The sequence below is a fragment of the Amblyomma maculatum genome, chromosome 1 (genome assembly GCF_055883805.1).
Source record: "Amblyomma maculatum isolate TAMU_Amacu chromosome 1, ASM5588380v1, whole genome shotgun sequence".
NCBI classification, from domain to species: Eukaryota; Metazoa; Arthropoda; class Arachnida; order Ixodida; family Ixodidae; genus Amblyomma; species Amblyomma maculatum.
The window spans coordinates 79,122,648-79,149,977 of NC_139344.1; the positions used below are offsets into that span (position 1 = coordinate 79,122,648).

Here is a 27,330-nt window from a genome sequence, read left to right on the forward strand (position 1 = left end):
TGCTAGAAAAAACGAGTTATGGTTCCATATGCAATATACGCAAAAGATAAGCTAGTTCACCACTGCACCTTTCACAGAATGGTTTATCTCGTTTTGTTAGTAAAAAATTGCGAGTGAGATGAGTGTGCCCGATATAAAGGCGACATAAAATCATTTCCTTAAAAACGTTCTCAATGTCTGCTCCACTTCCATTCTCCTAAAAAGGGCTTTAAGAATGCAATCTATTGTTCACTTGTTCTTTCCATGCGGCCTGCCATCTATCTCTTAATTTATTTGTATTAGCTTTAAACAATCCCTGTGCAGCAAGCTCACTTGCTTTGTTTGACTGAATCGAACTTGCGCAGCACATGCATCAGCTGTCTCATTGCCGCAGATCCCGACATGGCTGGGGACCCACCAGAACCTAATGTTCCATTTTTGAGAGGTGATTTTAACTGTCATGAATAATGTTCCCCAGTAGCGGTTCTTGAGCATTTTTTTGGTTTTAATGCTGTAGGCAGGCTAAAAGAATCAGTGTAGATGACGCTATTTTTAATTTTCTCTTTGATTATTTGTTCTACTCGGCCGTGAAAATTTAGGCGCACTGCGGCAGACGTACCATTTTCTTACTTTTGTCTTGAACTACAGCAATTCCTACCTGTGTGTGTTTTTGAGCCATCTGCATAAAATGAATAACTACCAACTCACCCAACAAAGTATCTTGGTCAGTGTAGGCATCATATTTTTCTTGAAATGCAAAGAATTCTTGTAGTATGTGCTCTTGTGGAATTTGTTTCTTGTGTAAATGTGTTAGTGAGAAATCACAACAGGGAGGTTATACCATGGTGGCAGAGGGTCATTTCTTGATGCAGTGTTAGGCAGAGTCCAATACAGCTAGCTCTTTGCATTTATCTTCAAAATGCAATACCAAGGGCCTGATAACATGTGGTTTGTTATAGAATAAAGTTTTAGATGGGCATTTTGTGACTATGAAGTAGAAGAGATGTTTTGGGAGAGAACAGATTTTTAAGACATACTTGCTCATCAGTGCAGTCCTGCGATGCTCTAGAGGTGGCTCATTTGATTCTACATAAAGACTGAGTACAAGGGATGTTCTGTATGCCCCAGATGATAAGCGCACACCAAGATTATGAATGCGATTGAGTCGCTTCAGGTATGATGGCCTTGCTGAGCCATACCCTATGAACCCATAGTCTAATTTAGAGCGCACTAGGGAGTGATAAATCTGTAGAAGGCATGTGAAGTATATTGACAATTTGAGGCCCACAAGGAAGAATCACAGCCACTGGATGCAGGATCTCACCTGAGCTTGTTCACCAAGTTCTTGCTTCAGCTCATCAAAATAAGTTTTCTCATCTTCGTGGTCATATTCACTGTCAAAGGCTTCCTTTAATTTCCGCTTACGCTCTTCTCGCTTGGCCTGTAACTGGGCTTCTCGTTCTTCCCTGCTGAGCTTCTTGCTCCTGCCACTTGACTCCTCACCTGCAACAGCACACATGAAATGATAAAATACTGCAAGATATGCACCAGCTGCTTACTGGAGAGACCATGGCTTTCCCAGGAGTACAATTTTAATTCTCGCATATCCAGTAGAGCCTCATGCTGACTGAATTTTGCGAGAACTAAAATAGAAGCTGTTCACAATTTATGCTAGGAAATGCTAATTAATATTTGTATTGAGTGAAAATGTCACGGCATTTCGGATGAAGTTTCTTGGGTAATGCTTTTTTCCCTTTATTGTTTAAAAAATGCATCCAGAAGAACTGAAAAACCTAGTATGTATGCCACTTTCTTTCGAATAAGTAGCACAAAAATGATGCCAGACTGTAGGTAAATGAACAAGTCCCACTGGAGATAGCCAGACATGTCCAATGTAGAGACAAAAGCACATTTACTTGTGCTGGACAAGTCTGGTAGTAGTCATTATGGGTGGAATACATCACTCATACACTATACCGTAGCCAACTATCAGCATTATGAAAGGCTAGAAGCCCTCTTCACCTAATCACATGAGTGTTTAACATGTACCTCCACACTGTGTCGTCTGCAGGTGGCGTATGCAGACATGCTTGCAAGCAGCAGAAACAAATGTCTACATACGAAACCCTGAAAGAACATTGCAAGCTTTAGAATAGCATTTCGTGTGTGGATACTCCATTTGTCACATCCACAATCAACTCCCAGAAAAAAAAAATAATTCTGTACTCATAGATGTTGCTCTATGTGAGACAAGACAAGGCCAAACAAAATCTCAATGTGCCGTTTGTGACCAATAAAGAGACTAAACGGAATAAAAATGACAAGTTAACTCCGAAGCGCACCCTCATGTTGGCAACACAAATTTATTGCATGCAAGAGTCACAACATTAAACTTGAGAAATACCATATACAACTCGACTGCACAAATACTATTGCTCTGCAAGAGAGCGTTTTGCAAATGTGCACTTTAAAGAAAATGTGCTCATATGGTCATTTTATATTGGAATTAAAATCGACACATCAGAATTTCACCTCTGCACTCATCGCAGCTTTGGTACTGCTGCAAGGAACTACTGGGATGGAGTATACGTGGCAGACGAGAAAACACCTAATTAAAAAAAAAATGATGCAATGCAATGAAAGTAGGAGTCCACGCATATCACTGAATTAGCAGTGTCTGTGGCTCTAGCATTGCTAGCATTTCTTGACCACCATTTTCTTCATAATGCTCCAACTTGCCCATGTCTTCACTCTCATCAGACAATGCCAGGGTGGTCTGTAAGCCTGGGAAAAGGCACTCCTAACGCTACCGCATTAAAATGGACTTTGCCACAGCACTACACATGCCACTTCCACAAAAGGCTGGAGGTGGAACTGGCAACTGGAAACCACACGTGTCCAAACCTCACCATTTTGCTCAACTGAAGCAACAGCTCCTTCTGCCTCCTGTGGCAAGTCTTTGTCCTTTGCCTCAAGGTCTTCAAAATCTCCATACAGTTCTTCTGTAGAAATAAAAATGAAAAATCATTGGCGACACATAAAAGTACAATGAAGGAAAGCAAGGTGAAGAAAAACAAAAGTACTCACAAAAATAAATCTATCTGAATGTACTAAATAAATAGAACTTTGTAGTTATATTCCAAGGTGTTCCCTTTTCCTAGCTGCTGTGTTGCTGTGGCTCGGTTTTACTGCAGCCTCTAAGGAATGCTGTGCTATCCAAATTCAGCTAATTAACTATCGAGAGATGGCGCCAGCACCGCAGCAGCACAAGCGCCAAGGAAGGCCTCGTCCTTGCGCACGCGGGCGAAAGCCAGGTCTTAAGCATTGGGAACGTGTCGCGAGTGGACACATCCTCGTGGCACTCTGTAATAGCCGAAGCTTCGCTCAACTTTTCCCGCTTGCCCATCTTGCCCGACCTCAGTTTATCCCCTGCCCTAGTGCGGCGAACATTCGCCCATAACAACCTTGCTGGTGAGTCGGACGACCTAGATTCATTAGAGAGTTTTATTGCTAGCTGGCGTTGCTGTTATTGCAGCAATAAGTGCACGTTTGTTGTCAGTATGTGTTGTTCCTTTGTTCCGAAGAGCACGACCCGCAGTGGTCGGCGTAGGCTCAGTAGCACATGCAATCACTGGGTGAGGTCAGCGGTTTGGTCTGTCAGCCACGATAAAGCGGGGAAAACTCATTTATCCTCCTATTCAAACCCCACAATTTGTAGTACTAAAGAGCGGAGGAAGCACGTGGATGCAAGAGTAGGCATTAGAATGGTGTGACGCCATCCCAAAATAAAACTAAAAGGACAGCGACGCACGCTCCAGTGTCTGAAACGGCATGACTGACCTCAATTTCGCTACACTCTGGGACAACTTTCTCTGACTAATTAGTCAGAGAAAGTTGTCCCCGAGTATAGCAAAATTGAAACCTGAGCAATGGACAGCGCTTAGAGAGGTGTGCAGCAAAACCACTGCCGCCCACTATGGGGAGAACCCTGCGACTGAACTATACTTCGAAAACTGGGAACTTTCGATCGTCATCGTGCCTGCCATAGGCAACCCAAGCTGGAGTCTCCTCCGCGACGCTAGCGCTCGGTTTTTGGCGGAGCGGAGAGGAACTACAAAACCTAGTCTGAGCAGCCCGCTCGCGCAGAAGCGCGTGCCACGAACAGTCGCATGTGCAAGCGGTGCAGGATAAGGTGAAAAACGAGGAGGGGGGACGGGTGTGTGCAGACGGGCGTAAAGCTGGCGCTCTTTGCCACTGGGGTTTCTTATTTTTGCTTTTTTCAGTTCCCTGGCTGACAAAAAGGCTGGCTGGAAACATTTTTTTATCGATGCTTTCAAAAGCGAGAAATTATGATTAATTGATCACGGCGAACATTGTTTTCAAGGACCGCTTGTTGGCAAGCTCATACATAAAAAAAGACGAATGCGAATTCGCTACTCAAAGGCAAGAAGAGGCAAATGACAGGCATTTTGAAGAACTTGAGGCGGCACCTCTTGTGTTGTTAAGCTGTGGGAGAGAAGTTCACACCGCGAAAATAGTTTTTAAAATTAATATTTTTAGAAGCAGATCATAATTTAATCATATTGCACCTTTCTTCTTGGAAACAGACTACGATGAGAACTGGGCAAGGAGAAAAACAACCGCACGCAAGCAGACAAGCACTCAGATGCTGCACGGAGCACACGACGCGGCCGAGCATGCAAACTCGGCGCTTTTTCAAGACCAAGGAAGTGGTGGTGGGGAGGAGGCTCCCCTCTTTTTTTTTTTCTTGTTCCGCAGCTTAGAAAAGTTACTTCTAATTTCTAAACTTTTTTTGTCAATGTGAAAGCACCGAAATCTCTGACCTCGCTGTTCAGTGAAAGGAACAGTGCATTCTTCTCGTGGAGACTCATTGACACGCGTGTACACAACGATGAGTGTGGCCATTTACTTGGAGAAGGCCCACTCAACCCTCTTTGACGACAGACATATTAGTCAACCCCCGACAATGTCAATAACACTAAATGTTGCCATCTACGTAGGCCCATCCACTTCAGCAGGGTGACGACTACAGCTACTGACAGGCTACCGGTGCCGCGTTGCCCGTCTTCGGCGAGTATTTGACGTTTTCCTTACAATGGCACAAACAGCGGCCAGGGGAAGTTCGCTGCTGCGGCGCTGCCATCCGAAATCAATGACCTATCAACCTTTAATGATGAGGGTTCTAATGACTTGGGTAACTGACGAGAAGCCGAGGCATGCCATTTTTGCGGCAATTTCCTTTCTTCACGAGAAGAACAGCGAGGAAATGCTCGACGACTTTCCATGCAAACGGGGACATCTCTCTTCAGAAACCTTTGTCCTCTTAATTCCACAGCCCCTCTGTGCAATTCCTAGTTCAGTTATCTCCTCTAACGAGTGCGCAGTTTTGAGCTCCCGAAGGAGGATCACGTATGAGGATAGAATGATTGACGTATATCTGTTTTTTTTGAGGCCGACTCAGTTCTGCGATGGCTGCTGTGGCACCGCCAGTTACAAACAGAGGTGCGAGATACGAGTGGTACGAGATGCCTAAAAAAAAAAGAAAAGAAAGAGGCCAACAACCATCCCGTTACCGTTTCCACACAAGTTTTGCAAAAAAAAGTGCGCCGTCATTTTTTTCATTCTAGTATTTTATTTTATTTTATTATTTTTTCCCCTTTGTTGGAGTGTGACGGCAACCAGAACCGGGCCGGAGGAGGAAACAACTCCGCGTGCGCGCCTAAACATGCGCTGGAATGCAGCGCGGAGCAGACGACAACATGCTTCTCAATGCAGCGGGGAGCAGACGACGTGGCCGCGCTGTGCGGAGGTTTTGCCGGGGTCTACATGAAGGACGCTGACGCACTGAGCAGCACAGCGCCCCCTGGTCCAGGTCTTCTTCCTTATACAGTGTGTGGACACCACTGTACCAGCAAATTAGGCTTGGGGAGTTTTTTTTTTTTCAGTGAAAATCAGTTGTGAAAGTTGTTCAACACAATCCCTCCCATCTCCAAATTATTCTAGAATGAGGCTGCCCAAGTCCGAATTAACAAGCATTTAATGCCACAGGCTTATCGTTGGCCAGGGCCGCACTCCTAGTTCGAGTTATCCAAATTTCCGAATTAATGTGTGTTAAATTAACACGACTTTACTTAATTGAAGGACTGCTGCTCCAAAGGTGACTGTAGCAGCGCTTTCAGGAAGCAAAGCTAACACCACTCATGTGTTTCTTGGCTTTGTATGACCAGTGCCCAGTACATCAAGCACTATGTTTCAAACACTTGACATTAGCACAATGTCCCTTGAAAAGGTCCGGGATGGGATTATTTTTCTGTAATAGTAAAACTGTAACTACATCTGACCAGTGGTTTGACTTGCTGTCATTCTTTATCATAAACGTGCCAGGTCTGATAAGCATTCAGTGCTTGTTCATTCTCACGTTCTAGAATTTTCATTCCTTGTAATGGAAAAAAAAAAAAAATGCACGGTGACTGCAAATTCAATGTTTTCAAATAGATGATGTATGAGTGGCAGGTGCAATGAGGTAAAACCTTCAGCTGTAACGGCAAGCGAAGAGGTTTCCAGAGGTCCAAGCCAGAATGCTTTCCCGAGCTAGAGGCCATGCTACCAGCGTAGATCGCCTGCAATACAGTTTCTGACAGATTTTTCGGACACCCAATTCTTCAGACTCTGCCCTGGCACCATCACGTGCCCAATATGTAGCGAGTATGCTGATTAGGTATGCATCCGCATAGCCGCTACACTCTCAATAGCAGGCACTGCTAGCTCTCTCGCTTCCAACACTGCCTGACTCTCTGCCGCCCGTGTCTAGTCATTGCCTGCAGCAACACGCAAACCGTGACATATAGTCACATGAGAAAAGAATGCTCGCGCGGACTGGCCCTCCATAGGGCGGAGCTCCACGGTCGCCTTACAGGCCCCACCTCCATCATATGCTGGCCCAACAGACTCTATGGCAATCGTGGTGACATGAGTCCGCTTTAAGCCAAAAATGCAAGAGTGCGGAGAAAAAAACAACAACAACACAGCTGCGCATTTATCTAGTGCACCTAAAACCGCCCACTGCCATTGACAACAGACGCTGACTTTAGTTCATTTTGCAATACAATGGGTGTCCCACTAAACACAATCTCTGAGTGAGCTCTGTGTTCCCAACTCCAGACAACTGCTGGAGCCCAAGAGACAGCGTCGCTTTTTGCTCTTTTTTTTTTTCAAACAAATGTGGGCAGTAGATTACTTCCACTGCTCCTGTGGAGACAGCCACCACCACCACTTTCCTTTTCTTCATTCGTTTTTTTTTTCATGCGGGAGCAAAACAAAGGCACTGGATTAGGGTCATGTGGGATTAGCGAGGCTCCACCCAAACTCGTTTGCCGGTGCCCGGCGCCTCTCTGGATAAGATCTCCTCTGACCATCGAGCAGTTTTCAAGCAGAAACAGACTGAAAGTTTTTTAAGCCACTCAGTAAATGAAGTGATGCTTCTAGTGTGAATTCGTTCTTCGGACTGCCCGGCTTTCTGCATGCTTTTCCGGTCCCATGTGGGTCCGAAAAATCTGTCGGCGCCTGTACATCATAATTGTCACCTCATACAACAACTGAGAGCAGCCATTCCAATTTTTTACATTGCATGGCCCTGCTTGACTAGCTTGCAACAAACTGCAACATGTGCAGCAGGATTTGCAGACAGCAGGCACCCCAAGGCATGTTACAGCGCATGCGCAGTCGTGTATAGAGCACAATGGCATGCCAGCCCTATTAAGCCTACTGTTGCTTGACCACAGTGATTGGTAGCTTGGTAGCTTCATGCAATTATCAGCAGCATGAATTTTGCTGTAGCCGTTGATGCAATTCCATTGTTACAGTCAGGCAATGCGCACAAGTGGAGGCCTTAAAAGCAAATGGACACTAAGAAACAGTGTTCAGGTAATGCTTTAAGAAATGTAGCCATGCACATTTCCACAGAGGGGTTTGTTTGTCATCTTTTTTTTTTTTTTTGTCCTCGATACACATAGTGTCTAGATTCCAACAAGCAGCATTTTTATCTACAGCTCTGCCCATCAAGCTGCACTAGTCAGTTCCAAACCGGCAAGCAAGCTTGTGCTACTGAGAATGAGAAGCACCAGAGGAAGCACACTCACCATCTTTTTCCAGCAATGTCTGGGCATCCTCTTCCTCACCCCACTTGCCACTCACAAAGCAGTCCTTAATCAGGTCCAAGATCTGGCATAATATAAAAACCAACAAAAAATTCATCACCAGCAATTCCTTCAAAAGACACGGTGTTTTTGATAAAGCTTGAACAGAAAAATAATTGAACATGATATTTCATATTTAAAGAAGTCAGTTGCGATATAATAAGATAAAAAAAAATATCTCGTACTAAAATCCTTTTATAAAAATTGCTGCATGCACAAACAGGAGGCAACAACATTGTTACCAAAAAGGGGGTGCTCTGTGCCCACCCTGACGTGCTACTCCATGGGCGAGACTGGAGCATCAGAGCTCGCACTGCTCGTATGTTGCGCCGCGTGGCACAAGTATCGTTGGAGTTGGGGCTCGTATCCAAAGCTGCAGCAACTGATGATGCTTTGGGAAAAGCAACTGCCAGCCATAAGAGATCTAGTACTTACGCTACTAGTATACTATAAATGCAATAAATCAATAAGTGCATCGAATGCTGGCTTCCCTGCATTACAGCAGCGTCAAGCTCAAAACAAGCAAGCCAAACAGAGGGCCACTTTCAAAGGGACTCAACATTACCCTCGTAGTTTTACAGCATTACAGCATTACAGCTACCAACAGGTGCCCAAGGATGTTCAGCCGACCAGGCTCCATGGGCACAAAGTTATTGTGGAAGCAACATTAGAAGGAGCACTCCTTGTAAGGGCATGGCATGGAGTTTGACACGTTGAATGTTCTATTAACAGAAGTTCAATGAACGCAAATAACACTGCTATACTTTTTCATGGGATTTCCAAGGGAAGTTAAATATAACCAAAATTAGATATACCCAGGTTTTATTATAGCGCCTTTCTCCTGGAAGCATGATGGTGATAGAGAGGAATAATAATACAGTCAAACCCACTTATAACAATACTGCTTTAAACAATAATATCAGATATAACGATGAACAACCAACCACAGCACAGTCATCTTTATTATGTATTCTATGGTAACATAAACCTCATATAACAATGCTTTCATGGTAGATTATCGGTTATAACAATTAAATAAATCAGGTCTTTGAGCACCAACTCTAACAGAAAAAAGGAGTCACAAATACCGTAAAAACTCAATAATTCGAACTCGCTAAATTCGAAATTCCGGACAATTCAAAGAATTTCTGCTGTCCCGTAATTTGTAACATAAATTTAGCCACATTTATGCCGCTGAAAACTTGAGGAAAAAAATCTTCATTGGCACGGCGCATTGCCTGAAAACTTGGGGGAAAAAAAAATCTTTGTTTGGTGCGGCGCGTTGCTCCGTTTTACGCCACCATCGACCCAGTTCGCAGCACATTGTTTGACAGGGTGCCAAGATCCTGCTCAGCGAAGACATCAGAGCATGTTTATCTTTTCTGTTAGACCCTGCGGTGGGCACGTGAAAGGGGAGAGAGGGAGGGAGGGGGCAGATTTGGCTGAGTGCCAGCACCCCTGACAGGAGGGTCGGCAGCGCCTTGCTCTGCTCGCCCGGTTACGCAAGCTTGTTGGTTTTCAGTATGTTTGTTTTACCACGCTGCGACTGGGGCGGGCGCGTCCACTGCCACAAAATTATTGAACGTGTGAAAGCAGCAAACACATTCTTGAGTGGACAACGCTAAAAAGGCGACGTCATTCGTATTAAAATCTTTCACTGATACTTGCAACAACTGGACGCCTTGCTGAGAGATGTCAACAAGATAGCCGTGAGACAGTTAAAGCTAAATGATTACGGGTTTCTGCGAGGGAATAAGTAAAAAAGTGTGAGCCATTTTTCCCTCATTAAACTTTCTGAAATTTGGGATGTTTTGTTTTTTCTACTTAACCCAACCTCGGTACAAGAGACACTCAAGGGACCCGAAAAAGATGTCTTACCAACTCATATGTACGGCAGTTTAGATTCCCTCAGTTAAATTCTGTTCTATATCAGTGTCCCTTTTTAGTTGCAATATGTCAAGAACTGAGGAGGAGTGCCTCCTCTTGACTAGGAAGTCAAAATGTCCCTATTGTTTCGGCTACTGTCATCACATTTCTGTGAGACTGAAACAACTGTGACTTCCCCGTCAAGAAGAGGCACTCCTCCTCTGTTCCTGACATATTGCGACAGACAAGAAAAGACATCAATACGAAACATAATATTGATAAGGAAGTCTAAACTGCCACACCTATGAGTTGGTACGAGTCAGCTGCATTGCATAAGCGTACCTGGGTTAATTGTCTCTGTTCTAACTAGTGAAGAAGTTACTTTAGGGACTAGCAGAAGTTGCCCTTAGTAACAGAGTGTCTCTTGTAACCATGTCTCTTGTACGCAATGTTGTTAACATGGCAAACATAGGAAAACCAACCAAACTATTTTCAAGTTCTCTTATAACCGAGTGTCTCCTGTAACGAGATTTTACTAACAATCATCAATTATAACAATATTGAAGTGCCATAAAAATACCATTGTTATAAGTGGTTTTGACTGTACAACAGGAATGACCAATTCCAATTAAAAATTGGATGGATCCCAATAAAATGTGAGGTGGAAATTCGACATGCTAAAATATTAAAAAAAACCTTCTTATCCTCATATTAGTACAGGCTCATCTTATGGCATGCAGTGTATGTGCATATCAAACTATCTGAGTGGACATATTGAGGACAATGAAAGTGCAGAAGACAGGAGAAAGACATAAAGGACAACAAAAGGTAGTTTTCAGTCCATATTATGAGTTACTCAATAAGAGGAAAGAACCCACAGTAAACGGCCATGCAAGGTAACTATTGACACCAATTGGTGACTGAAAGAAGCTGCTTTTTCCAATGGATCGCAGGTGGCTCACGTTGCATCCAAATAGCGATGGCCCACTAGTGGGCCATAACGCATACAAATTGGGAATTCAATAATTGCTGCCACAATGAACGCAATAAGAAACCTTTCAGGCAAGTTATTAGCACACTTTCTTAATGTTTCCCACAAGCATCATAATGCAATGCATTACTGTATCCCATTACCTCTTCATCTTTGACAAGAGCATCGGCTTCAGTGAATACACATCGTGTGGTCTCCACACCATCCCAAGAGCGTTTCTCTGCTTGCGTATTCTCCTGCTTTTTCACCTTTCTGAACAGCTCACCAAGGAACTCTGAGCTATCCTCTATTTCTTCTTCAGCTTCTTTGTAATCATCCTCTGTAATAATAACAACACAGTAAGAGAATGAGATGTACAGTAGAACCCCATTAATTCGAAGTCATGACGGCCACTAAAGATACTCAAATTCACCAAGCTTTTGTATCAACTTTCTGGGCCCTTCAAGTTTTCATTAAAGGGAGCCTTTAATAAGATTTCACTGCCCATCATGCTATATTTAGTTATCAGTCATAAGCCATTCATGGATTTCATCTCCCATAGAGTTACACTATTCACTGCCCATCATGCTATATATCAGTCGTAAGCCATTCATGGATTTCATCTTTCATAGAGTTACATTATTTTTCTCCCGGCCAATATGTTCCTGAAAACACAATTTCCCGGTTACTACATTAGAAATTTCAACAAATAGAGCTAGTATAATATGTTTTGCAGTTAACAGGACATGTGCTAACAAGCTCTCGCAACATGAAAAACTTGCTGGCGGTGCTCACCCGCCACAGTTGCTTTCCTGCAGTGCCAAGGTGCAAAGGGGTGAAGCACCAAAAAAAAAAGAAAAGCCAACATGCAAGAGGTGCTTGTTGCAGCAGAAATATGACTTCACGAGGAGAAACGCGGTGGCTTCTTTGCGGTGCCTTAGGGACATAGGGGTGAACTATTTGATAATTACAACTATTCACTTGCAAACGAGCGGGCCGTGTCTGGGGGACGCACCATGAGTAAAAACACGGCGGCTATAAGTGATCGCGACGGCTTCTTCACCTGTCACTGTTGTAAGAGGGCGAAGCATTCAGAACCAATTAAGAAGCGATGGCGGCTCGTTTTTGCCCTCTATGAACCGGAATCTTTTCCATGCTTAAGACAACGCAAATATGAACTGAATTCTGCAAGAGATAAAAGGAGCTGTGCATAATGGATGCCTATAAATGCTAATCTACACTTTTATGCAGTGAAAGTCAATTTTCAATGCCTTTATACCTCATTCAGCAGTTAAAATTTTCAAAATCAGGTGGTTCGGATCATATGTTTCCCCAGATATGTTTTTTTCCCCTGAATTTTTAAAAAACGTATCAACAAGGCTTTACTGTATAACACTTTTTTTTTGTACCATGCCAAGTAAGTGAAGGTTTGTTAACTGCACTTGCAAATACTACACACTAGTTTCAAATAAAAAATTGAAAAATGAACATGGCAGAAAACTATCCACAGTCGCCAAATCTGTGCATACCGTGAAGGCACCGGAAAAAGGCAATTTCTGGTCATGAAAAAAGTTTCAGCATGCACTTGTGAAAGCAGCAGATTGCAATATGGCCTCACCATTCCCATAAATAAGAAACTGGAGATTCCGTTGCTTCTGGGATCTGGCATGAAAGGCCTGTGCTGCCTTCTCCTTCATGTTTTCTTTCCATCTGTACCTGCCTGCAAGTTAGTTAACACAGAATACACACCAGTACACTTGATTAGACCTCCATGCCATGTTTTACACTTGCAGGTGTCTTTACTACAGGGCCTCATTTACATTAAACAAAAGTGAACCACTGTCGGACTTCTCAAACAAATGACAATAGTTGGCAACAAAGCATAAAAGGCCTGAAAAAATTAAATTAAGGACACACACGTGGTCATACAGCTACTATCAAAAAGATACAAGTGGCGGTGCCAGCTAAAGAATACCGTGTAAATCAACATTTGCAGCCTTTTTCAGAAGTCGAGCATCCTAACCCCTGAGCCACCAAGGTGGGGTTGTACCATGTTTAAGTGAAATATTATTAAAGTTGGTGAAAGGTCATATGAACAGCTATATTTCACTACATGTTATAGCGGGATGATTTATATATAAAATTTTTTCTCCAAGACCCCTCACAATCGCCTACTTTTTCCATGATGCCAAAAGTGGTGAACAGAGTTCTCACAAACAATGAGGACGGCATTGGGGATTTGACAACTTTCGTAATATTGAGGAACTTGCCACATGGAGGTTCACTACAGCCCAATTTACCTCATGTGTACATCTATCTTTCCCGATCTAAACAAGTGCTTGTTCATCCTAATTGAGATTAAGCAAGCTGCAAAAAATGCTTACTGTCATCGTTATCATCATCACTGCTTGCATCTTCCTGGTCTTCATTCTCAGAACTCGAGTCAGCTGCACTTTCATCATCTGACCCTAACTCTTCAGCAAAAGACACTCTTCGTTTGCTTGGCATTATTTCATTTTCATCCTGCATGAAAAAAACATTTACATTTCAAAACAATATCCTAAAATAACGCTGAAGCGTCTACCACAGTGATGACTGACAGCTCTTACCTCCTCTTCAGAGTCTTCCATATCACTTCCTTCACTGTCAGACTCATCTTCCGACACACTGGTGTTATCCCCCTCTTCAGACATACGTGAAAGTGCTGGTCTTCGAGGCCATGATTCATGTTCGTGCAGAGTACTGGGTTCCAAATAATAAAGCAAGCACAAATAGCAATACAACAGTATACATCAAACAAAGCAAGAATATAATGGAGATACATTCTGGAACAATGCAAAAAACGTTCTCACTTTTCAACGTCATCAGCAGAAAGGGTCTGGCCATTAGAGAACAAAGCAAACTTGCTGGTCTGCATCTTGGCATCCATTGTCTCCTTTGTTTTCATCATTGACTGTAGCATTTCGTCAACTTGTTTCCCATCTTCCTGTCAATACAAAACGAAATAAAAGGGGAATAAACTTCATTAATCGACCTCATTTCCGCTTACTGCCTCCAATAGCAAAGCTAGCAGCTGCAACTAAAAGTGGGGACAAATGTTTGAGTAAATGGAAGTGATAGCTGAAAAGATCTTCTGTGCAGGTTAGCATTATGCAGGCTCATACAGTTTCCATCACCCTTTACAAAGTGCACAGGCGGCTCGCTTTTCTGCCCCAAAATTCATACTTCATCGCAGCATCTAACTTGAAGAGACAATACTTTCATGAAAGTAGAGCCACACAGACCTGCAATCAAGGTAGGCATAAAGCACTTTGCCTGCATATCACAGGGTCTTTGTAATTTCAATTTGTTATGTGGAGCACACTAAGCACTCCACACAAGGGTGATGCAGGCTCTACTGTGGACCACCATGTGAAGAGTGACCTCTATACCATATTTTTAAACAAAATGGCGATAAAGTTGGTGCAAATGGCCACCATAAACTTGGTGCACATAGCGTTGTGCTGCGGTTATTTGCAACTAGGAAGCCCATTTTTCATACTACAGTCGAACCCGGTTATATCGAATTTTGGTTATATCGAACTCACGAAACATCCCCTTGAAAATCCCATGTAAAAGTATAGGAAAACCGCGTCATACAGCGAACTCAATTTCACCGGCCGTTTGATATATCGAACTCCGCCCCACGCACTGGAAAGTGTGCCTTCCCCAAAGATGATAGCATCACCCTCGGCCGTTTGCCGCGTGACATTTTCAAGCCACGCGCGGAAGGAATGAGAGAGGACAGTTCGGCGACGACTGGTCTGGGCAGCGCCGTGCCCATTCCCCAAAGGCGCGCGCATCTGCAGTTATTGTTTCCCACGCGCCAGCACATGACGCTTGCAAGCCATGTGCGTGGGTGTGCCCATTCTTTTGCCGAGCTATCTCTCTCCTTCAGCACGCGCTATGCATGCACCAAGCCAGCTCAGCCAGTTTTCAGACAGACGTCGGACGCTTTCTCCAGCGTGTGTTGCGAACCCTCTGCGCGAGGCGGCTGACGTGGCTATGGCGCCTGCGGACGTCAAGAAGCGGCAGATCTCTCTCTCTTTTTTTTTTGCGAGAGTCATTCATTCTTATTGTTGTGCTGTACGCGCGGCGTAGCGTAAGATATTAAGACGTTGCAGACGTTAAGAAGCAACAGGCTTTTTTTGCTTGTTTTTTTTTTTTTTTGGCGGGAGTCGTTTATCCTTGCATGTATGAATCAACGAAAGCACGCGGTCAGCTGCTGCGATCATGACACCCATCCCAAGTGCGGCACGATAAATTGAACCAGGCATGTGCAATCAAGCCATCGCGGGCACTCTGCCAAGTTTGCAATCAAAAGATAAACACGTCCCGACGTTATCGCTGCGCAGCATCTTGGCACGCTGTCAAGAAATGAGCTGTGGATGAGACGACCGAAACGGAGTGATGCGCGCCATCGACATGCAAGAAAAAACGCTCGCGATTTCTGCCGCGGTGACACAAAAACCTCGTTTTGAGCTGCCGTGGTGGCTTGAGTGGCGAGAGGGACGCAGTTCCTACAAGTTTAAAATCTTTCAATCTGTCGCTGCCGCTCGCCGCTGAGATCGCTCAATCACTTGCATGTAAGCGAGCTGGCCTTAACGCTTTTTTTTTTAATTCTCGGGTGCAAAAGTGAAGGGTGGGTTCATTATGCGAGTGGGTTGATTACGCGACAAATATGGTGTCGTTTTTTTCGCATCGTAAGTGCCGTCACAAGCCGATTTCTGTATATCAAATTATTGATATATCAAACTATTTCGCGATCCCCTTCGAGTTCGATATATCCGGGTTCAACTTACTACAGTAGCCGACAGCTTACTCGGACCTCCTAGGGTCCACCAAAAGGTCAAAATAAACAGGAGTCCAAAAAAATACCTCATTTTTATCATACTTATTTGGGCTTGGCGACTGCCTTAAAGAAACCGTGAATATGTTGTTACATGCTGCCCAGCTTGCATGCAAGCAGGTCAGCCTGAATCTTTCATGCGGTCACTGTAGGTGGCTGAAAGCACAGTGACTGCCTGTATGTACAAGATCCATGTGCGACAACAGTAGAGCACATAGTGTGCCATGTGCACTGTTTGGCGGGGCAGCGGATACCTGACAAATGATCTTGTTTTCGTCAGAGTTCTGCACATGTCAGTGCACTGTGAGTCACATTGTGTAGCCAATCGTACAGTAAGCATACAACTTAAGTGCTCAGATATTTTGCCCCCATGCCGGTAGGCACAGGGAAGATGCTGCTGCATTTATACTCTTCATGCCATGTCTCCACAACGCGACCCTCTCATGTTCCTTTTCTTTTTTTTTTTGCTCCTCCCCCTTGCATCCTAGCAGTGCAGAGAAGCCAATGATTGGCAGGTGCTGTTGCAGGTTCGGCTCGCTCGCCTGTTAGCACATGTAGATGATTGTTAAACATGTACAATAATAATTTGTTGAAATATCTAAATGCAGCAGCTAAGAAACTGTCACCAGGAAACATGTTAACCAGAAAAAAAAAACGCAAGTCTACAAGACATTTATTTACTGCCCACAATTTCGTGTATGTGAGCAGGGAGTGTATCAAAGATCAATGAGATTCTACTGCATTTGTCCTCTTAAAGGGACAACAGATGAAAACCTCAAACTAAGCAAAGCAGCAGATCCTTCCCCAGAAACATTACCGATGTCTTTCTTCCCATGAAATGAGGCTGCACAATAGAGAAAATTGCTAACTAAAGTCGTGGCCCCATTTCAGTTTCAAACCACCAGCAAAAAACCAACTGTGGCAACATCGCTTCTAGAAGACATTTGCAATAAACAAATATCACTGCAAACAAACACTGTAAACAAATATAGTCAAAGCCAGATATACTGAACTTAAAGGGAATAGCAAAATAGTTTGGTAAAGTGCCCCTGCCATGCAGTTCGACATATAGAAAATTCTACTGAACAGGACTTCGATAAACAGGAACAACAATGCTATACACATGTATGGGATTTTGGTATATGCAATAATTCAATACATCCAGGTTTGACAGTACTACTCACATATACCCCTTAAAAATAAGCAAAACTAGTCCAGTGAAGAGAAAAAACAAAAACATGCTGGCCTAACCACACCAATTTGCACAATGCTCTTGTACAACAACACTTTGCAGCCTTGATAGACTATCAAGCAGAAAAAAACTGTTTATAATGCTCCATTCCTAAGAGTAACTCACCCCTCGTCCTTCCTTGTGAGAATGGCTTCCACGCAAATCAATGTAAACAGCATCCTTGTCGAAAACAACACCTCCAACACCAGCCATTGGAGCATACAGCAAGCGCTCTTTTTCACTGAGAGACCGCCGCTTCTCTTTATCAGGGAGTGGGCACGGATCAGGAAGCAGACCAATCTCATGGATGGTGAAGTCTCCACACCCTGTTTGCAAACAGCAGAAGTCTAGTTGTATTTGGGCTACATCACATACTACGACTCTTCACTATGCACCTGCATGCACCCAACATGCAGAAAAGGCATAGAAGTCAATTTATAATTCATAAGAGTAACATTTTCAACACCAGTAATAGATATGTTTCATGTATCAATTAAACTGTGCTCATGAAGTTGTTCCAACACAAGTCAACAAAACAATTGTACGTAGGGAAATATGCTTACGGATACTGCCATCTTGAGCTTTCGAATCCTTGAAGCCTTCATGTAGGTTTTTTACAGCAAGTACAATTTAACAAACCGCCTTCTTAGAGATTAAATTTATTTCCAAATTTACTCTGAATTTACTTTTGCAGTTATTTTTCAGTTGCAAAGTTTGCTTGCTCCTAATTCTGAATTTAGTTAAATAATTACATTGTATTGACTTCCATGAACACCACAGTTTCATGGTAGAATCAAGAAAAAAGTTGAAAATGGCAACTAAACTAGTCCTCGTTCGGTCTGGTGGCAGAATCAGCAATGCAAATATAAAGTCTGTTCGATTCAGCTGCACACTTTACACCAGTTCCGTAAAGTTCTGCGGCGGTGCCGCAAGCGTGCAGCACCAATTCCAGCAGTTCAGATGCAGCATCAGCACCAGCTACCTACAAACAAATGGTAGAGTGCAGGCCGGGCCTTCTGCTAGCCCTGGCATCGCCAACAAGCTGCGGCCGGCTGTGTGCAACATCGCGTCAGCTGACGCCAATTTTCCGGTTAACTTGATGAATTTTCAAATAGCACATGACAACGAAGTTTTGACATTATCCAGTCGCGATGCTTTTGGCCGGTGCTTTGTAATAAACACACTTGTCAACGAGAACACGATAGAGTTCGCCAAGGTATTAGTTACGCATATTCAAGAAGTAGACTGAAGCATGCGGTGTGATGTATGCCGATTATATATTCCAATCATGACCATGTGCGCTTCGATAGCCGGCTCCCGCAAAAGGTGCATATACTATATGCATTTGCACAAGACGTACTTAATGCGATGTGGTATACTTGAAAATCTTCATGTTTGGGATGATTAGCGCCGTTGATCGAGCGGCATATACACAGGCAAGAGCATTCATTCATGAATATGTGATGCATATATGTACAAAAGCCGCCTGCATGTGGTCGGCTATCTGTGAATTATATTGCCACTCACATCAACCGGCACCAACCTGCCGAATAAGATCAATTTTCAAACAGCACATCGCAATGAAGTGTTGACACGAACCAGCCTTGATCAATTTATGTGTATGCGCATTATGCGGCAGCTGGCACGAAGCACAAACTAACTTCGATCACGATTGAAGTCAGCATGAACCATAATGCATGCACGTGCTTACTTGGTAGACATGGTTTAAAGTATGCGTCGTCGTTTCTTTTGCAAACACAAACATCATTCTCGTTGACGAGCGAAATAAGGGACACTTCACTGTTTATCACAACATGCAAGCCATTGTCGCACAAGCTGTAGTCTGCTTTCATGCGGCGGCTGCAGCTGCACCATTTCGGCACTGACCGCTGAGGAGGTGCACAGTTTTGCTGAACCTTTCGTGAACTTGACCTGCACAATGTCTGCACTTTTTGAAACAAACGGCCTGGTGCAGAGAGCGCCATCTTGCATCGCTGAAACGAATGGTGAAGTGCAGCACCACGTGAACCAGTTCACGTGGTGCAGGTGAAACGAACGGACCTATATACAATGATGAAAGGCATACTGCATTTACTTGGGTAATGAACCCACCCTCCATTTTTGTCACTGAGAATTTAAGAAAAAAGAAAAGCGTTAGCCATTAGCACGTCCCTTCGTTTCGTGCCACCGTCGTCGCAGTGCACAGAGCCACCCTCGGCAGCGCGCCAAGATGCTACGCCTCAGTAGCAACACGGTGGGTTTATCTTTTGACACTGGCCTTCCTCATTGCCATTGGCGATAAAACTATGGCAGCAAGGTGCAATGTGAGAGAGCCACCTCAAATTCCTCTCCGAATATGTTACGTCGGTTACATTGATCACCAATGCACTGTATGCGGCAGCGTGTCGCCGCAACGCATGTGGACAGAGGAAATGGGTTTCTTGGATGTGAAAGAAATGAACAGAGTTATCATGAGCAGCTAAAGACTGCACAACACATAGCTGCTCACACTTCGGAACGACGCAAATGTGTGGACTTTGGTATATTATGAAGTGTACACGTGAGCTTTGAGAGGTCTTCAAAACTGTGTGTACACTTTAAAGCTCTTCATTTGGCACTGTATCTAAGGAATTTCACCTGCAATGTTCATTAAATGGCACCCTGCGCCCTCAAATTGCTGCGTCCACGGAACTCACCAGCTGTACTATAAATGATGATTGTGAAGCATACACGTGAGCTTTGAGAGGTCTTCCAAACTATGTGTACGCTTTAAAGCCCTTCATTTGGCACTGCATTTGGGGAATTCCACTCGCACTGTTCATTAAATGGCATCCTGTGCCCTTGAATTGCCGCGTCCACCGGAGCCTGCTAGCCGTCCTATAAATGATTGTGAAGCGTACAAATGAGCTTTGAGAGGTCTTCAAAACTATGCGTACGCTTTAAAGCTGTTCATTTGGCACTGCATCTGAGGAATTCCACTGGCAATGTTCATTAAATGGCATCCTGCGCCCTCGAATTGCCGCGTCCACCGGAACCCACCAGCCGTCCTATAAATGATTGTGAAGCATACACATGAGCTTTGAGAGGTCTTCAAAACTATGTGTATGCTTTACAGCTTTTCATTTGGCCCTGCATTTGACGAATTTCACTCGCATTGTTCATTAAATGGCATCCTGTGCCCTTGAATTGCCGCTTCCACCGGAACTCACCAGCTGTACTATAAATGATTGTGAAGCGTACACGTGAGCTTTGAGAGGTCTTCAAAACTATGTGTATGCTTTACAGCTTTTCATATGGCCCTGCATTTGACGAATTTCACTCGCACTGTTCATTAAATGGCATCCTGTGCCTTTGAATTGCCGCTTCCACTGGCCTGCTAGCCGTTCTATAAATGATTGTGAAGCGTACACATGAGCTTTGAGAGGTCTTCAATACTATATGTACGCTTAAAGCTGTTCATTTGGCACTGCATCTGAGGAATTCCACTCGCAATGTTCATTAAATGGCATCCTGAACCTTTGAATTGCCGCTTCCACCGGAATTCACCAGCTGTACTATAAGTGATGATTGTGAAGCGTACACATGAGCTTTGAGAGGTCTTCAAAACTATGTGTAAATTTAAAGCTCCTCATTTGGCACTGCATCTAAGGAATTTCACTCGCAATGTTCATTAAATGGCATCCTGAACCTTTGAATTGCCGCTTCCACCGGAACTCACCAGCTGTACTATAAATGATGATTGTGAAGTGTACACGTGAGCTCTGAGAGGTCTTCAAAACTATGTGTATGCTTTACAGCTTTTCATTTGGCCCTGCATTTGACGAATTTCACTCGCACTGTTCATTAAATGGCATCCTGTGCCTTTGAATTGCCGCTTCCACTGGCCTGCTAGCCGTTCTATAAATGATTGTGAAGCGTACACATGAGCTTTGAGAGGTCTTCAATACTATATGTACGCTTAAAGCTGTTCATTTGGCACTGCATCTGAGGAATTCCACTCGCAATGTTCATTAAATGGCATCCTGAACCTTTGAATTGCCGCTTCCACCGGAATTCACCAGCTGTACTATAAGTGATGATTGTGAAGCGTACACATGAGCTTTGAGAGGTCTTCAAAACTATGTGTAAATTTAAAGCTCCTCATTTGGCACTGCATCTAAGGAATTTCACTCGCAATGTTCATTAAATGGCATCCTGAACCTTTGAATTGCCGCTTCCACCGGAACTCACCAGCTGTACTATAAATGATGATTGTGAAGTGTACACGTGAGCTCTGAGAGGTCTTCAAAACTATGTGTATGCTTTACAGCTTTTCATTTGGCCCTGCATTTGACGAATTTCACTCGCACTGTTCATTAAATGGCATCCTGTGCCTTTGAATTGCCGCTTCCACTGGCCTGCTAGCCGTTCTATAAATGATTGTGAAGCGTACACATGAGCTTTGAGAGGTCTTCAATACTATATGTACGCTTAAAGCTGTTCATTTGGCACTGCATCTGAGGAATTCCACTCGCAATGTTCATTAAATGGCATCCTGAACCTTTGAATTGCCGCTTCCACCGGAATTCACCAGCTGTACTATAAGTGATGATTGTGAAGCGTACACATGAGCTTTGAGAGGTCTTCAAAACTATGTGTAAATTTAAAGCTCCTCATTTGGCACTGCATCTAAGGAATTTCACTCGCAATGTTCATTAAATGGCATCCTGAACCTTTGAATTGCCGCTTCCACCGGAACTCACCAGCTGTACTATAAATGATGATTGTGAAGTGTACACGTGAGCTCTGAGAGGTCTTCAAAACTATGTGTATGCTTTACAGCTTTTCATTTGGCCCTGCATTTGACGAATTTCACTCGCACTGTTCATTAAATGGCATCCTGTGCCTTTGAATTGCCGCTTCCACTGGCCTGCTAGCCGTTCTATAAATGATTGTGAAGCGTACACATGAGCTTTGAGAGGTCTTCAATACTATATGTACGCTTAAAGCTGTTCATTTGGCACTGCATCTGAGGAATTCCACTCGCAATGTTCATTAAATGGCATCCTGAACCTTTGAATTGCCGCTTCCACCGGAATTCACCAGCTGTACTATAAGTGATGATTGTGAAGCGTACACATGAGCTTTGAGAGGTCTTCAAAACTATGTGTAAATTTAAAGCTCCTCATTTGGCACTGCATCTAAGGAATTTCACTCGCAATGTTCATTAAATGGCATTCTGCGCCCTCGAATTGCCACGTCCACTGGAACTCGCCAGCTGTCCTATAAATGATGACTGTGAAGCGTACACGTGAGCTTTGAGAGGTCTTCAAAACTATGTGTATGCTTAAAGCTCTTCCTTTGGCCCTGCATCTGAGGAATTTCCCTCACATTGTTCATTAAATGTAAATGGCACCCTGTGCTCTCGAATTGCCCTCGAACCCGCCAGCCGTCCGAGACTATGTCCACGGCGGATAACTAATAACCATGGCATGGCAAGGTACAATGCGGAAAGACACCTCCAACCCCTCTTCGCCAATATTATGCTGGTTACCATGTCCCCTAATGCATTGCATGCGGCAGCGTGTCGCTGCAACGCGCGTGGACAGCACAAATAGATCCCTTAGATATTGCATCTGTAGATTTTAAGATGGGGTAATTTCGGTAAAGCCTAGCAGTGGAGCTAACATATAAATACAGCAGATAAATCAGTGCCGCACTACCAGCAGCTTCTATGAGGCTGTGAGCAGAAACCTGCTTTATTGCAATTATCACTCAGCAAAAGTCAGCGATCCATTCATTTCTGACAATCAGTTATCCTAGGGTATATTATTATTACAAGGGTGCAACAGCTGAAATAGAATTTGTACCAATTTTTGGAGCATTAAAATCCAAATTTGGAGCAGCTCACAGAAAAAAAAAAAACTACTTTGAAGCACAAATTCAAATTTTGGAGCTGTTCAAAAAGGGAAGAAACCTTACTTTTAGGAAGAAAAAAAACAATGAAGAGAGAGAAATATCAGACAGTATGAATGTAAACCAAAGAAAATCTAGCAAGGGCCATTTATTACTGGAGCATGGTATATTTCCTTTGGGAATCGGGCCTGTACCTATTTTTGTAAATAAGCATTTTATACTGCAAGGCACGCTATCACACTGAAAAATTAACGTTCTTGGTTTTATGGCTCGCATTCTTTTTTCAAACTTCGGGGACAAAATAAAGATGGAAAAGCTAGAGAATATGCATTTCTTTTTTTGCATATAGGCACGACCTGACAATCTCAATCACGAGATCTTATCTTGCTTGTATTCATTCCACAAAAATGCATTCCTAAGGTTCGCCGCATGTCCAACATGCAAACCAAGCCTTTACAGTCAGTTTGCAGCAGTTTTGGTCTGCTGCCTCAAGAAAACTAGGAACTGCTTCACTGTATGGCTCGATAAATGAGGTTGTTTGCATCAGCAGTTTTTTTATCCAGCTAAAGTATGGCGCTGTACAGATAGTTTATTTTTTAAACAGTGTTCCTGGGTCATCAATCTTCAAAATGTAAATTTTCTTTGTAAATAATGTGTCTGTAGATATTGTGCCTTTTATGTCTTATTTTTATGAACTTGCCACAAAAATGGCAATTTTTCCATTTTTTGTGTGTTCAATTCGGAAGCAAACAAAACTGGCGAGCGCGTCTTCAGCCCGAGATTTACTCTTTCTAGGGGCTAGCGATGACTCTGGATATTAGGTTTTATATTTCGCTGTTCCAGCATACATAGATGTTAATTTTGACAGTATTGGGCTTCACTGTGGCATTATAGAATTCAAAATCTAAAGCTGCTGCATACTTTGACACCTGCCAATGGCTGAAAAAAATTTCACAAGTACCCCTTCAAGTTGTACAGTTGCCGACTGATTTTTAAGACCCTCAAGGGGCCAAGATAGCGTCCGAAAAATCAGGCAGTCTGAAAAAACGAATTCACGCAAAAATAGCCACTTTATTTAGCGAGCGGCTTGAAAAAGCGGTCAATATGCCTCTGCGGGGCACTATGTTGCCGTACAAGTAAGTGAGCTTGCACGTCGGCAAGCGTGACATTTTTGCTGGTACACAGCCGAAAGCACCACCAGAGCTCGCGTTAGTTCACTGCTAGTTGGCAGCCCAGCCTCTGGCTCCTCATTGTCGGAGCCCGAGTCATCACTTTCAAGCACCTGGTGAACAATTTCGTCGTCGGTGAGTTCTGCGCAGAGCTTGATCTCGATGTCAGCATTAGCAAACTGCTCCAGCGCCACTTCCTTGGGAACGGCTCCTGCAGCGCACAAGTGCTCGATGAGGTCAGCAGATGAAGGCGGCTGATGGGATTCAGTGGCGCTATCATCGAATGACGACGGCACTTCATCTCTGATCGCGAAACCAGCATGGCGGAAGCAATTCCACAGTGGCTCCTCGGTCACCGCTTTCCATGCATCGGAAAGCATGCCGAGTGCAGACAAGTCGACGCTGTAGGTTTTGCTGCTGTCCATGCATAACACCATGCAACTAAGCACACATGACCTATAGAGGTGCTTGAGTGTCCGGATAAAGCCTGGCATTAGTGCCCGACGCGGCGGTGTAAACAGCACAACACACAACATGTGAATGGCGACAGCGGCGACTGACGACTGTGCACGACGGCAGCACGGCAGAGCTGGCACTGGCGGGCATGTTTTTCCTTCCTCCATGCTGGCAGAACGGTGCAGCAAGCGGTGCCTGCTATCGAGGCCATACCAGGTATGCGAGGTTCCGACCGCATGATCAGCTGACAATATGACACATGGGTTCGAGGTTGCAAAAAACCAAAATGGCAGCAGCCAGAAAAGCAAACAAAATGGCACTGGCGTTGTTTGCGTTTTCAGTAACTTTTAAGTTGCGAAACGAAAGAAAAAGTCCGGAAAATTGAACGAGAAGGATTTGAAACGTCCGAAATTTCGGTCGGCGTTATACATTGACTCTATGGAGTGCTTGGCGGTGCCATGGCAAGGTCCGGATTTTCAGGCAGGTCCGGAAAATTGCGCGTCCAAAATATCGGTTGACGACTGTATTAGCACAAACACAGAAACAGTAACTGATGCACCTCCTACACGATGAGAACATGAGCCAACTGATGAGACAGCAAGCAACCTCGGTGTACATGAATGGCCCAACAAAATATTGAACACTTCAAAGAGCCGCATAAAAAAACAGGCGATACATCCATCTGGTGTCTGGTGTCCCAGACGATAAAAACCTGAGCAAGAAAGTCAATTGGTGTCGACAAGCACCCATGTGCTTGTTGCATTTGGTGTGTTCAGGATTCTCTCCAGTAAATTGCACACGAGAGAACAGTTTACTTCCAAGCATGTACAACCAGCTTCCTAAAACCATGTTGCCTAGGCAGGGAAGTTCGAGAATAAAAGCAGGAGAGAAAGGGCCTCATGCAACTGTCCACAGAACACAGAAATATGTATAGTACTTGCCTGGAATATGAATGTTGTTATTGCTCTTGAAGCTGGCTCCTCGTGCATAGCCATAGAGGCAGACGTTCCGATCACACTTAGGAGATGTGCGTATAAGTTCTGGATCCGTGACATCTTCCATGCGATCGACAAGCAAGTATGGGTGGGATGTACGCCACTGGAGAGGCCTGAACTTCATGACAGAGATGAACCTTCCAAGGTTGTGGATCTCATTCTTCAGGTATTCGCCTCTGATAAGGCCTGACAGGTAGAACAATTTTGCTCCCTGCATGTTATAAAAACAAAAGAGAGAAAAGTTTTCTAGTCTCCCACAAGAGCACATTGCTGAATTCTGACAAGGCTCTGTATCATTTCAAGGTTGAAGATTTATTTTTCAGTCAAATACATGGCTAAGGAGAAGGGGAAAAAAAAATATTGCACCTGCAGCTTGATGAAACTCCCAACCCCTATGTTGCTTTGGCCGGCAGTTCAGTGGAAAGAAAAGTGGAAGAATGCTTGCTTTATGCAGTACTGGTTTCGAGCACAGCACAGACCGCGGTACCGTTCTATAACCAAAACATTTTTTTGCCCCACCAGGGTGATGCAGTGGTTAGGGCGCTCGGCTACTGTACCCACAGATGCGGGATCGAATCCCGGCCGCGGTGGCCGCTTTTCGATGGAGGTGAAAAGCAAAGCACCCGCGTGCTGTGCGATGTCAGTGCACGTTTAAGAACCGCAGGTGGTCAAAATTTCCGGAGCCCTCCACTATGGAGTCTCTCATAGCCTGAGTCAGTTCGGGATGTTGCAAAATAAGTAAATAAAACATTATTTTAGGTAAAATTCAAGCAAAATGGGTAGCTTCGCTTTCAAAAATACCCTATTAATTAATCAATGAGTGAAATGAAGCCCATTAAGTTCAAAGAATGCTTAGATTAGCTTTAGCGCACCACGCACAGGGCAACCACAAAAAATTACTGCGACCACCCCCACAGAACTGCGTACGTGCTTGTTATCAGCACATGCCCAGTCGCAGTCCATGCAGTATGCTAACTCATACCTTTGCTCTTTTCGTTGCCACACCGAACGTGAGGTGTCTCGGAATGGGACCTTTTTGTTTGGAAAACAAACCTAGCAGTGAGGCTGACAGTGTTTAGTGCATTGATGTGGCAGCCCATGACATCGTACCTCCGTTTTGCTTTGACGAGACACTCTGTCACTGAGAAAATACCACCTCTTGCAAATCATTCGGCATATGTCACAGGAAGCTATAAAGCATCTGTCCCAGCTGTGCCTCTACGTTTCACGGCTCACCGCCCCGCGAGAAATGTGCTGCTGCTGTTGCGTGACCAAACTTGAACGAAGACAGAATCAAGGAGCGATGTGAGTGAAGGAAAGCATTAGAGGGGTCATGGCGAGGAAACATGGTGCATGGTGCATGGAAAGCAGAAACATGAAAGAATGACAGACGGAAAAAGAGTAGCTGTTGTCTAATCTTGAGCAAAATAGGAGCAACACGTGGAGACAAGAAAAGAGGAAACAAGTTGCATGCATTCGAAGCATATGCTTGTGTCGTGCCCTAAACACCTGCTGCGATATGCTGTGCCACACAGGGAAGAGCACTTGCTGTTCCGCTGTTACCAAGTAGACTGGGTATTCGCCTTGCACGACTGAGTAATTAGTACCAAATGCACATGCATATAAAACAGCGAGAAAAAAAAAACTTGTAATACAGGAGCATAT

At 44.0% G+C, this 27,330-nt stretch overlaps 1 protein-coding gene across 2 annotated transcripts in view; it reads right to left on the reverse strand.

The window, feature by feature from the left end:
* Nucleotides 1-27,330, reverse strand: part of LOC146202869 (ribosome biogenesis protein BMS1 homolog) — a 97,937-nt gene that overhangs the window by 45,435 nt on the left and 25,172 nt on the right. For both annotated transcript variants that reach the window (XM_084588405.1, XM_084588406.1), the window contains exons 6-15: nt 25,612-25,876; nt 17,277-17,476; nt 13,884-14,017; nt 13,641-13,773; nt 13,416-13,554; nt 12,650-12,751; nt 11,196-11,371; nt 8,139-8,220; nt 2,884-2,981; nt 1,304-1,477 (exon numbers count right to left, since the gene is read on the reverse strand). In XM_084588405.1, coding sequence (XP_084444531.1) covers nt 1,304-1,477; nt 2,884-2,981; nt 8,139-8,220; nt 11,196-11,371; nt 12,650-12,751; nt 13,416-13,554; nt 13,641-13,773; nt 13,884-14,017; nt 17,277-17,476; nt 25,612-25,876 — 1,503 coding nt within the window. The remainder of the gene's footprint in view (nt 1-1,303; nt 1,478-2,883; nt 2,982-8,138; nt 8,221-11,195; nt 11,372-12,649; nt 12,752-13,415; nt 13,555-13,640; nt 13,774-13,883; nt 14,018-17,276; nt 17,477-25,611; nt 25,877-27,330) is intronic.